The sequence below is a fragment of the Homalodisca vitripennis genome, chromosome 2 (assembly GCF_021130785.1).
Source record: "Homalodisca vitripennis isolate AUS2020 chromosome 2, UT_GWSS_2.1, whole genome shotgun sequence".
Taxonomy (NCBI): domain Eukaryota; kingdom Metazoa; phylum Arthropoda; class Insecta; order Hemiptera; family Cicadellidae; genus Homalodisca; species Homalodisca vitripennis.
This window is the reverse complement of record NC_060208.1, coordinates 144,992,419-145,005,747: the sequence shown is the minus strand read 5'-3', so window position 1 is coordinate 145,005,747 and position 13,329 is coordinate 144,992,419. Positions and strand designations below refer to the sequence as shown.

Here is a 13,329-nt window from a genome sequence, read left to right as displayed (position 1 = left end):
TAATGTTTGAATTGTAACTAGAGGGAGTGGACTAACGTTTTGTAATGAATTGTGATTTAAAGGAATAAAAATCTGCTATGAATAATTGAAGAAAATTTAATGTTTTAGTAAAATACCGTTATAACACAAGTACATTTTTTTCATTCGTTTTTCATCTATATACAATTTTTCATTATATAAAAAATAGCATTCAATGTTTTGAGGCCCTTATAACAAGATAGCAAAAGTACCAAGGAAAATATCGGCAATAAATACCTTGTGAAATCAATAAAAAAGATATTTTATCTTGTTTCCAACAAAGATATCCTAAATAGCTGTGAATAAATAATTAGTTTTTATACAAAAACCATAACCCAACATACAATAGATTTGAATCATCCGATTCCTTTACATCTTAGTACATTAGATTTGTCAATATTTATAAGCTCTAAATACTAGTCACTAAAGGCCATAAACTGGGTGTCGAAATAGTTGTATTCACCAGGTCTGTTATAGATATTCGAAAAATCCAAATCTCTCCAATCAATACCATCACATTGAAGTCTGTTCTGGAAGCTCTTGTACTTATAGATGTCAATTATGCACTTTATTTTTACTATAGTACAATAATTCCTATGCATAATGATTATTTTGAATTATGATATCCTTATTCCCTATAAAATTATTATATCCAAAGATTTTCCAATTATTGGTGATCAACATCGTGTTACAGAGATCAAATACACATCATAATCCATTACATATTCTGAGATGTCTCATTAGATAGTTTAAGCTAAAAAGCTATTAAACTGTAGGATCTAGACTACATTTTATTTGTTAAAATAGGAAACAGTATATTTCACTGAGAACAATACTCATTTGAAAAAATATTGATTTTACTATAGAGAACAGTGGAGTACAAATTGATACATGAGTACAGAAGAATAATGGCACTAATGGCATTATCTTTATAGAGTTAAAAAAGAATCGTTCCTCATCTTATAGCTTCTTCGTGCCTCGTATTGCCTGTACTGTAGGATGTTAAAATCATAGGAGCGCGCTCCACTCCTCTGACAGAGATATTTTCATCACTCTATAAGGTAATGAACTACTTTCCAAATCAGCTGAGATCTGGGAAAGTCGTCTTTTCCTACGTAGCTAAGTTAGTTGATTCTTCCTGTGCCAAATATTACTCACCATTAAACCATTCATTCCCTATGTACTCCAGTGATTCTCTATGTGAACCATTTATTTCCTATGTAAACATCTTTTTCCTTGTATAAACAGTTTAAGATTTATTTTTTTTTTTTCACATTCAAATATTCTAACATCTGATCTTTACACTAAAATAGATTATAAATATATATATATTATTATTTATATATATATATATATATATTTTATATATATATATATATATATATATAAATATAAAATACTAGATTTCGCCCTACTTTCCAGACTAGTAATTAAAAGTACTTTAATTTCATCTGCTCAGATATTTTACTAAAAAAACTATCTGAAAATTGTTGTCAGCTATACCATTAAAGTTTAACCTACGATATATAAGCTTATAAGATACCATTAAAGTTGAACCTACGATATATAAGCTTATAATATTTGAAAGTTTGTTGAGTAATAATAAAATATGTTTTATTTACCGGATTATTAGTACAGTATATGTCGCTTTAATCGTTGTATAATCTTCAGAAATTTTACAGTTGTAGTAGTCTACTTATTGGCTAACCTCTGAATTTGAAGAATTCTCTGAAGACAATAAACCAGCTTACCAATCCCAATCACCAAAAATATTGTCCTTGTACAATTCACAGGGCATTGAATAAAAAATAGAACTCTAATGAAAGCTTACTGATAGAATAAACCTGATTATCCAGATTTACATTACAACCTTGCCTGTCTGGTCTTAGGAATTCCCCGTGCCCTTGACCAGCTTGCCGTAGAGACCATACAATACACAGCTGTCTACAATACATGTGTCAACACCGTAATTTCCATTATGTCCTTTGCACTTTCATTTCTACGTACTTTTATTGATGCTGTACGTAAGTTAGTCATTTGTGAAACACATACGATTACCCAAGTTATTTTTATTGCCAACAACATAATTGGACACATGCGTGAGTAAAACAGTATAAACCGAGTACAAAGAGGAGAAAACAGAAATAATAGGCTGGGCAGTAGCAGATATAACACTGTCCCCTGTTTAACTCACTAGGGATGGTGAAGGTAGACCAGGGCCGCTAAGCCGCTGATGGCTCAATAGTTAATTTATTCCATGAATTAAAGTCCTACAGCTCTATCTGATAAAGCCAGTCGTAACTCCTCTAAGCAGTAGAAAAATTAGGCATAAACTCGCCAACATTTCCAAGATCAGAGTCAACCAAATCCTGCAGCAAGTGATCGTACACGATTACAAAACTAAATATCACGATAGTATTGGTATCAGCACAGTACGCTGAGAGAGAACCAATAAATAACCGGCACGATATTTGTCATTTCCGCAATGCGCAAACCACTCATACACAGAAAATCATAGCACACAAGTAGTCCTTTCGAGGTCATATGGGGCATATAATATTGTTCTTCATTGTCAAAAATATGCACTGTTACCATAGGCATTTAACGAAAACAGCTCCATCATCACGACGTTTGAAACGACCCACAGGATCTGGGTGGCAACTCTATATAACATGAGCCATGTATTAGCCGGCTCGGCACAAGCATCCTTCTAGGTACACATGGATTCGAATGTAAACGATTTAAAGGAATCTCGAACCAGAACTTAATACGAATTTAATACACCATACGAAGTGCTATTAAGAAAAATGTTGCTGAAGTTAGATTTAATATTGTTTACTTTTACGTTCGAGGATTCTATTTTTGGAGAAAATTATGCATCAGAGCATAAATGAAACCCGGAAAGATCCAAATAATGATAATATGGCTGGGCTCTTTGCTCCTACAATTTCCGGTCGGCATTATATCAGTTCGTTCACGTTTGAATTATTCGTCCCCCTAAAAGCAAGCGTACTAAAAAGAAAACACTGAAGTCAATAAAAGTTCCTGTTTACTTCCAGTTTTGTGCTAGATGAACTGCATGGAGACTACTGCGCATCTAGTTCAAGGTTGACTCTCAACGCTTGCCTGTAATCGCATTAAGCTACGTAATGTAGTTAGTCACACGTGTTGGCCGTTCTTTATGTAAATGGACTGCAGTACTAGATTAGTTATACGCATCATAATTCATAATCGCAATGTGATTCATACAAATTAGAACATTATTTTCATTTTAAACTTGTTTTTTTAAAGATTGCATTAATTGTCAAGGGGTGCTTCAGCGCTCAAAGCACCCTCCTGAGTAGACGCCTATCTGTGTACGGTTTGTAAAATCAATGAATTCATTCTATCTTAATTGCTGCTTCCATTCTCTGCTCAATTACTGTACTGATATAATCTTTTATAATGTTGTTTTTGGAACTGTTTAAAACGAACTAATAGATATACATATGTTCTATGGTTGCTTACCTAAGCTAATGCATAGGGTTAACAAAGCGTATCTCGTATTCTTCTCATTATTTAATTGTACATAAATAAACTTTAACGCTTATAGTTGTCCGCCTGTATTAGGACAAGGATGCAATCCAAAAAGCATATATCAAAGGTGATATGGATTTAATATGGTTGCTAATATTATGTCATAAATGTGTACCAATAGTATTTTACCTGGTACATACTTCAACCTTCTAACCATCATCCATTATATCTACGGAATTTTGTGTCGGTTTTCCAAAAATGCAGTAAGAAAGGTAAAAGTAAATCCTCATGGATAGATTACTGAAATATATTAAATATACAAAAGATTGTTTTATTTGTTGTCTTTACATTAGTCAACGTTCAAACATAAAAATAGTCAACATTCTTACAAAAATAAACGTTCAATTTTGAGCTTATTTATTCTTTTAAGACAAAACTACTTATAAGTGCTTAAAACGTATATTGAAAGGAATAGCAGTTCTGCCTTGTCTCACAGACATGTCTGTGTGTTTTCTAACAATGTTTTAGAAATATCTCGTCTAATTGGTAATTTGCTAAGATTACGTCGTCATTATTATTGCCAACCAGGTAGTTACTTGTTTAGATAAAGAGCTCTAAACCTGCTAGTTTTAGTAAATTGGTAACTATCCCTGTTAAACAGCTATAAAATGAAAATTGCTGTTATCTTATTAGCAAGAGATCTTTATAGTTTTCTAACAACAGGATGTAAGAGATATAAATTTACTTATCGTAAGTGTTAAGTCTCAACCTATTTATTAAGATAGGGCTGAAAACTACTAATCCCACAGTAAACTATGTCACTAACACTACTAATACTGGTAAGTCTCTTAGAACATTTAATACCATATCTGTTATATCTAATATTGAGAAATACTAACATTTACTTTGTATTCCATGTACTATAATATCTAAAATGCATGGAACCAATGTTTCTAAAAATAACATATGTATGTTTTTTCCGGATACATTTTGATCAAACCACTTTAAATAAAAAACATTTTTCTTTAGGAATAGGAGAGCTCTACTATCGAATATATTACGATTATGAATATTATGAAACTTCATAATTTGACCTTTTATTCGGTTTAAAACTCTTAATAAACCTCTACCTTGATTTGACGTTTTTATCTTGTTATAGCTCCATAGGGTTTTAAATGCCTTTATTTTTGCAAAAAATTCTTCAAAGCATACTACTGAGCGTTCTGTAAACTGAATAATTAATAATTCACATTAAAACTAATGGTAGTTTACTTACTAAATTTATTAAGTACACTTGTTTTAATTTGTTTACAAAATATGTTACATAATAAGATTAGGTTGTGTCCGCAAAACAAATATAAAACTTCATGGTATTAAGCTCAAACGTTTAAAGTATTTTATAAATTACCATAGTTGTATTGGACCATGCTACCTCCCTCACATATACCTCTGCTCATATATTGTGAGTGCAAATGGCCGTGTGCTCTATGACGATAGATTTTGAGCCCGAGTTTTAGATAGCATAGGTTCAGATTCTGTATTTATTTCTGTTTGATAAAAACCTCGCATAGGCCAGTGGACCATGAGGATAGACAGAATAAGATTGAAAGATTAGCGGCCACTCATGAAAAAGTAACGACTATGGGTACCTATTAACCTAAACAATTGCATAGATACAATTCCCGGAAATCATAAGTTTATCGAAGAATTCAGAAATATTTGATATGAGATATTTAGGGTTATAGATACACCGGAACTGATTAAATAATTAATTATTTAATAAATAAAATGTAATTAAAGTTTTTCTGTTAAAGAGTTAAACACCTGAACAGTTCAGTTTTTATGCTAGCAGCTACCCGTGGCTTCGCACGCAATTTAATTTTGCAAATAATGGAACACCGTCAGAATATTCTTTTTTAAAGGCATTCCAATCAATTCTGAAATAAGTGATGGTCACTGAGACACTACAACCTCTCGATCCACTTTAGCTTTAAGTTTAAAGATGAGGTCCTGAAGTCGAAGAGTGAAATTGTTTTTATAAGTAACTCTATAAGTTTTTGAAATTTGTTTACAGTGTTCACGATATTTTATAGAATATTCCAAATATTTAAGTAACAACTAACTATTTTAGGCCAGTGTGGACAAATCCTAAGTCGAGAAGGGGGATTAAAATATTTTTATTTAACACACATATGATGTAATAATTAATGCTATTTTACTGCAGTTGTTTAGAATCTCGACAAAAATTGTAACAAAATAAAATCTTCGGCACGTAACATGGCATTTGTAAAGTGTAACTGACAGGTGAATAACAGCAAACATTTACCTTTTTAAATGTGTACCCTTTTTTATTCTCCGCTTTGACAGGTTAATAATAACACATTTACTATCTGCTAATTAAGCTACATCCACAAATATAATGTATAGTTGAGTGTTAGGGAGTTTTAAAGACTAGTGGGGTGCAAATCGGAGAAATTTTCAAAATTGTAATAGGTCTATGTGTTAACACAGGGTACTATGAATTTCCAAGTAAAATTTTAATACATTCGGTCCAGTAGGAGTACGTGATTGAGTAACATGCACTCACATGTATAGACAGACACCTTTGTACCTTTGTACTTTTATATAATAGTATTGACGTCAAAATTGTTTAGCTTTATGAAGTTTCTTGCCGATTCGTTCAACGATCTATCAATCGAAATTGGACGAAGGGAGATAGACTGATTCAATACAAAGTTAAATTTTTGCACAATACTTAAATTTGAACCTCTTTTTAGGTCATAACTTCCATTATCAATAGACCAAGATTATACCTATTATACAATGACTCAAAATTTTAAAACATTTGTGCATTCTTGCAATTCTTACAACCAATCCTGAATGCAGTATTATTGAATCTCACTTTAGGTTGCCTAATACTATTAAAAGAATGATCGGTACAGGAAAATTCTGCTTCGTGAGACTTTTCTCACCAACTGCTGGAGGAAAACTGAAGGATGGGAAACCCAAATAATCTAATAGATTAATGGAAGGTTCAATTAGTATTCAATTATTGCATATTAAAGCAAATTGTTTAGCGATTGTGGCATGTTGATTTACGGAACAAAACAAATTCTTTATTGCATTTATATATATATATATATATATATATATATATATATATATATATATATAAACAATAAAATAAAAAGACTTCATATAATCCTTTAATATTTCTAATGTCGTTCTCAAAAAGGATGAAAATATGTATACAAGCAAAGAATAAAAGTAAACATATAATGAATTTTTAGTATCAGGTGAAATGTTGTAATATAAATTTATAGTGCAATTTTTAAACTCCTTGGTATATTATAAGAAATGTTGGGAAGTGGCTTTATATTAAAATTAAGATTTACAATTATAACAAAGGCATTCCAACAGCTTCAAATTTAAATTAAATTAAATATTAACAATTCATACGATTGTTCTAATTTTTCTACATGAATTTTGGAAGAATCTTCAGCTACTTTACAAATCCCTTTTAATGTATAACAATTATTAAATACATCGCTATGAGCCAATACATGTTGTGAAACCAATTTGTCGTCTTTTCTGTTAGATAAAGACCGATGGTTATTCATCCTAATATGTAAGGGATTTGTCGTTAAACCTACTTGGGACAAAATTTGCATGACAACTGATAGATTACATTCTTTGATTTACAGTTAATGTTGTTTGAAATTTTATATGTTTTATTAGTTGTGCTACTTATAAAGGTTTTAGAAGAATTTAGAATTTTCCACGTAGCACAACGCTTGTCTTCGCAAGAATAACAACCAAAAAGCTTTTTATTATATGAATTTGGAATTTGGTGAGGCAATAATTTAAGTCTTACCAGAAGGTTCTTCAGATTAGGGGCTTTACTAAAAAAATAATTGTAGGGGGTTTTTAAACAAACTGTTTGTCAAGGGAGATAATTCTAAAATGTTGTAGGCCGTTTTTAATATATTGTTAGTTTTATGTAGCCCCGGGAAATATTGCGTAATAAATATAGGATCATCTGTATAATCTTTCTTGTTGCTGCTGCTGTGGTTATTTCTTTTATACTTGTGAATTTGATTTCTAATCATCTTGGTAGGGTAGTTCCTGGCACTAAATACTTTAGATAATATTTCAATATAATGATGGTAATCGGAGTTGTTTGAACATAAATGTTTTGCTCGGAATTATAGTGTTTTTGGAGTGGACTTTTTAATGTGAACAGGATGGCAACTATTATAGTGTAGGTAGTGCATGGTATTAGTTTCCTTTACATAAATTTTAGTTTTTAGATAGCCGTGTTGTGTAAAAATGCCTAAGTACAAAAAAATTTACAGTTTTATTAGAAGAATTCCATGTCAATTTAAAAAATGAAAATAAATTTAGTTGTTTTAGAAAAGTTTCCATTAAAGTTTTACTATGTTCCCAGATCATGAAAATATCACCTATATATCTCAGCCAAACAAGAGGTTTCCAAAAATCCTCTTCGAGCTTACTCTCTGCTCTCTATTTCAGTAAATGGATCAATTTATCATACTTTATGTCATAAGTTCGTGTTATTATTATTTTATTTCAATGACCTCTTTATCTTTTATGTAAAATTTCAACTAGTCCTGGACATATATGGCACAACATTTTTCACTTACTTATTTCTGAGGACTCCAAAGATAATTCCTAGAGTTAAAGTCCTATCAACCATTTACTTAGTATATGTTCATTTGGTCAACAGCGCAATGAATCATTCCTTTCTTATTATTCGACAACAAACGACCAGTGTTGTGTTTATGTAATCGTTGTTTTGTTCACAGATGACTTGACTTGAATATGTATATTATACTATGATGTAACATTCATACTAGATGTGGCAGAAGGTACATGTTGTTGGTCATTGTTTTAATAATTTTTGAAATTATCAATAATAAATTAGTTTTGTACTTAGTAAGTTATATCCCAGTTGGTATTCTTGAGATGTAATAGTGTAATAACAACTCATCGGTAAAACCTACTTGTATTGTATAAATAAGGTCAACAACCTTATAAACGATATCAGAGCAAAGTGGCAAGCTCAAATACGTTTCCTGTGGCCGGCGCGTCGACCAAGGTCACATAATCGATTACGCTGACTACGCTTCTATATTATGTTCTTGTGCGCATCAAAATCTCAATCTACGCTCAGCCAACCCTGCAATTTCTTGATCACTCTCAATAAATTCATTGCTTATATATTTACAACTACACTATACATTTGGATCATGAAGTAAAATACCAAACAATACTGTAAACAAAATAATAGTGATGATAATTGGAGATGTAATTAAAAGTTTGTTTATTTTGTGAAATCAAAACTATGAACTTTCATATCATGCCAAACTTATTTTTGTGGTAAACTGAAAAATAATAATCAACATAATTCCCAGAAAACCTATCAACAGTTTATGCATTACAAGTTAATTAGTACTCTAAACTCATGGAATGAGTTTATGTACGTAATTTCTTTAATACAAAATAGTTACAATACGTTACAGTTAATCAATTAATCTTTTATTTTAATTTTAGGGGAGCTGCCTTCTTGGGAGATCTCTGTCCACCTCTTGGAGTGATCCAATTAGAAGTAGTGACAGCTACGATTACAGTGACTCCGGCCTCTTTAAGGTAAACAACGACAAACAAAACGACAACGACGACGGTAATGAAGGCAACCAAGGGAATAATGAAAATAACCATGAGGATAATGATGATAACCACGGGAATAATGAGAACAGCCATGAGCATAATAATGAAGTTCAAAATAATGGTGAAAATCAAGGAAAGGATGAAAACGAACACGATAATAATAGCGAAAATCACGTGATAGAAGAAAATCCAGATCTTGGTAACCACGAAGATGAAAATAACCATGATCACCACGGGGAAGATAATAATGAAAATAATGCTGATAATGAAAACCACAGTAGTCATGAGGAAGAAGATAACCACGAGCATGAAAGTAATGGCGAAAGTCATAGCGAAGGAGATAATCATGGAAACCACACTGATCATAATCACAATGAAGATCACGATAATAATAACAATAACCAAGAAAATAATGATCACAACCAAGGCAGTCAACATGGAAACAGTACTGACAGTGGTGAAGGTGATGGCAACCAGAATCACGACAGTAATAAAAACCACACTGAAAGTAGAAACCTGTTTTATCTATATGGTGCTTCCAATAGATATTAGTTAATTGTTAAGGAACTTTATAAAAGTATAACAAATTATAATAATAGTATAATTATTGTTGGTTAGAGTCTAATATATTCGAAAATATAAACCATGTGTTATCAAAGTTATGTGCAAGATTTTTCTTTGTATCATAGGTTAAAATAAATAAATGTTATGAAATAACCTTGCTTTTTTAAACATATTGTTTTCGAGCAACATATTTCTGTGTCTGGCCTGATAAAATATAGCAAGAGTACAATTTAAAGTATAAGAATCTAGCAGAAAGTAACGTTGGTCCGTTACACTGACAACAGACTTCTCCCTCCCTTTATGTGTGCTTATTTTGTAATTTTTTAGATGAAACCACTATTATATAAATCCAATAAGAGCATTTAGTTCGAATTGAAATAACTTTTTTGTAAATCTAAGAGGTTTTTGGTGTTGGGTGGAAATACAATAAAGTACAAGTCTTGTCAAACAATTCTATAAGATCACATAGCTTAAACGTTTCAGTTATATTATTCATACCTAACATATTTTATATATAATTTGACACTATTTTGACTGTCTCGACTGAGTTCTTTTATACTTTCGGTGAAATCTTTGATTTACGTAGATACTTACAAATACTTAAAGCAAATTTGCTCAGGTATGGAACTATGCGCACTTATTGTTATCAAATTACTCGTGATTAAACTAATATTTGTCAAGAATCTTTCTTCATTATGACACAATATTGAACAATTTTTAATATGTGTGTAAATATAATTATATTTCACCTACTCTTCCTACCATCTATGGCGCACTATGAAGAGTAGCATCATAGGTTAACAAGCATTAACTTCATAAACTGAAGAGATTTGAGGAAGATAAGGTGTTTAGGAAAATAAATTTACACCCTTTACACTTTTTAAGTTGTACATCACTTAATTTTGATATGACAATAGTACTTACACCAACAAGGCTGATGCCGATATCTTTCGTCAAAATTTTACTCTTTACTTATTCATGACCATTCTCACATTTAAATGCCCAAAGATTTTTTGGTGAGCAACCTTTTTATAAAATCGGATATTTAAGGTTTCCCCTTATTCTTATTCTATATAAAAGTACTTTCCGTCCTTATTAAATCGTAAATATATTAAAAGAAAGAAAACATGTCCTTACCAAAAATATCCTCGTTATAGAAATATTTCAGAAGTTTAATAAATAAGTACTTTAGAATAAAAAGGCATGTCTGTTATCATTTAGTGATGTGCTGGTAAGATCTGCAATGATTTGCTAAGAAATTACTTTGATTAAAAATGATATGGTTTGCCAATATTAGCATAAAATTAAAAATAATATACAATTTTAAAAGATTTGAATGTGAACTTGATGTGTTCTTATATCTTGCAATTGTAAATTAAATATGTGTTTTGTATTACTCTTTGTGCACACGAATAATTATTTATTTCCATATTCCTGATTTAGGCAAATCTCCTTATCATTGCTTTCTAGCAGATTCGGCTATTACAAACACCTTAACCACCTATTGCAACAAACGTAATAACAATGATTTTGGTGATTTTTTACTATAAAATCCAGTTTTTAAGATTTATACCTTATGCATAAAGTGGTCCTGTTACAAAAGATTGATAATTAGGGCTTATTTTATGCCCCCGAAGGAGTAATGCTCTGCAAATGTGTCCATTGCATGTATCGATTCACTGAACTGCAACAGACATGTTATCGCAACTGACTCAAACTGCCGATGAAATAGTCCATACACTTTGAGTTTGGCTTTTTATAGTGCTTATTTAACAGCTGAAAGGCCAACCAGAGGTCTGAAATCTAAATATTACTATTTAACTAGGCAGAGAAAAAATCTTTAACCTAGAATTTCTTACGACCAAGTTGAAGCAGGGTTAAAACTAGGTATGGGTTGCAAGTTCCTGCATGTCCTGGACCTTGGCACTCAAATAGTGGCAATCGTTTATGTAGCTTACCAAGAAATACTGCTTACATTTTAGCATTTGAGAGAGAAGTATACGAGTACAGGCCAAGAGGGGGTGTTTCTCCTAAATTAAGTTTTGAACATTAAAATTTCACATAAACTAGAAATGGACTGATTAACTCACTGTCACTATTTGATTATTCTCAATGACCTAAAATTGTTAAATAAGGCATTTGGGATTGGGCACGTTATCAGCGGGAAAAATACAACTTTGACTTCTTGTGACTGACGCAGTATTTATTGATACGATGAGAAGTTTAAGGAAGCAGACAGCTTATTGGACAACACGTGTACAGGTAGGCTAAAAACATGAGATGAAACCGTCGTGGGTATTCAAAACAGTTTTGTAAGAAGTCCAAAAATGCCTCTTCGGAAATGTGGGAGTTGGATGTCCATAAGTCTACATTATGCAAATCTTTAAAGAAAATAATCCGTAATAGTTACAAACCTCACATATTTCATGATTTGAAACATGATGACAAATTAAAGAGATATATGACTTTGCTGTTGTTACTCTGTATGGAAATGGACTGGATGAAAATTTGTTAGCAACATTGGTTTTAGAGTTGAGACTGACTACCTTTCAATTATTTAGAATTTTATATAAGGGTGTTTGGTTTGTATAATCCTCTGATGAGCTATTTCAAATTATTAATGGAAGCCTATGTGAAATTTGAACTTGTTTAATGCCTTTTAAAGAAAAGCGTTAATTGAGGTTTCTTCTATGTTTCATTTCATGGGCCGAAACGGGATTGGACTTAATTTATTGCTATTTTTATTCACCAATATTTAATGAAGTTACTGAAGTTTAGTCTTCTGGATAGTCTTTACATTGAAAATTGGTAAATGATATTGCTTAATTCACAATTAATTTTACCAATATTGGATAATTTATTTTAGTTGTGCTCTGAAATTTTGGAATTGATTAATAAATTACACGTCTTACAGCAATGCTTACAAGGTTCACAGCCCAAAGGTTTACAATTTTTAGGTTAGTTCATCGGGATAGTTTAGATCTTATAGATCAACTTTCCCAATTTAAGGCTTTTTAAAAATTACTCTAGGCGGATTACTAAATAAATTACTGATACTTATGAAACTTATATAATATTAGTAGTAATAAAATTTGAAACGTCGTTTTAGTTCCTTTAAGTAAATATTTTGGCTTTTTTTGCATGTTATGAATCTTTTGAGGATATTTCTATATCTTCTATTCTTAAGTTTTCTTTTTATTTAGGAGGGCCCTGTTTCCAAATGATAAACTTTTGTCAATAAAGCGGAACTAAACTAATGGTTTTAAGTCTTGAGAAATAAAAAGTTTCTCCATAAGATATTTGTATAACTTGCATATGGAGGTATCATCCTCGTACACATTGCATTCCTTTTTACCAGTACGTAATTGTTGTGCTAGAATCAAAAACTTTTCTTGGTAAGAATAACATTTATTAGGGCAGTTAAAATGGAAGTAGAACGTTTTTAATTCTTAGGTCTTAATTTTTTGTTGCAACAGTTTCTATTCCACTGTCATGGCGAATATTTTTATAATGAGATTCCACATCAACTGTTGCTAAATG

The 13,329-nt window shown here is 31.2% G+C and overlaps 1 protein-coding gene across 2 annotated transcripts; it reads left to right on the top strand.

Annotated features, from left to right (window-relative positions):
• The first annotated feature begins 4,276 nt into the window (after positions 1-4,276).
• LOC124354843 (probable serine/threonine-protein kinase fhkB) lies at positions 4,277-11,185 on the top strand. Of its 2 annotated transcripts, none has more exons than XM_046805598.1 (2): positions 4,277-4,373; positions 9,109-11,185. In XM_046805598.1, exons 1-2 carry the CDS (start codon positions 4,350-4,352, stop codon positions 9,775-9,777), a joined length of 693 nt encoding a protein of 230 aa, XP_046661554.1. In that variant the 5' UTR covers positions 4,277-4,349; the 3' UTR covers positions 9,778-11,185. The 2 variants fall into 2 exon arrangements, with proteins under 2 accessions (XP_046661554.1, XP_046661555.1); XM_046805599.1 differs by lacking the exon at positions 4,277-4,373 and adding an exon at positions 8,357-8,423.
• Positions 11,186-13,329: the final 2,144 nt, after the last annotated feature.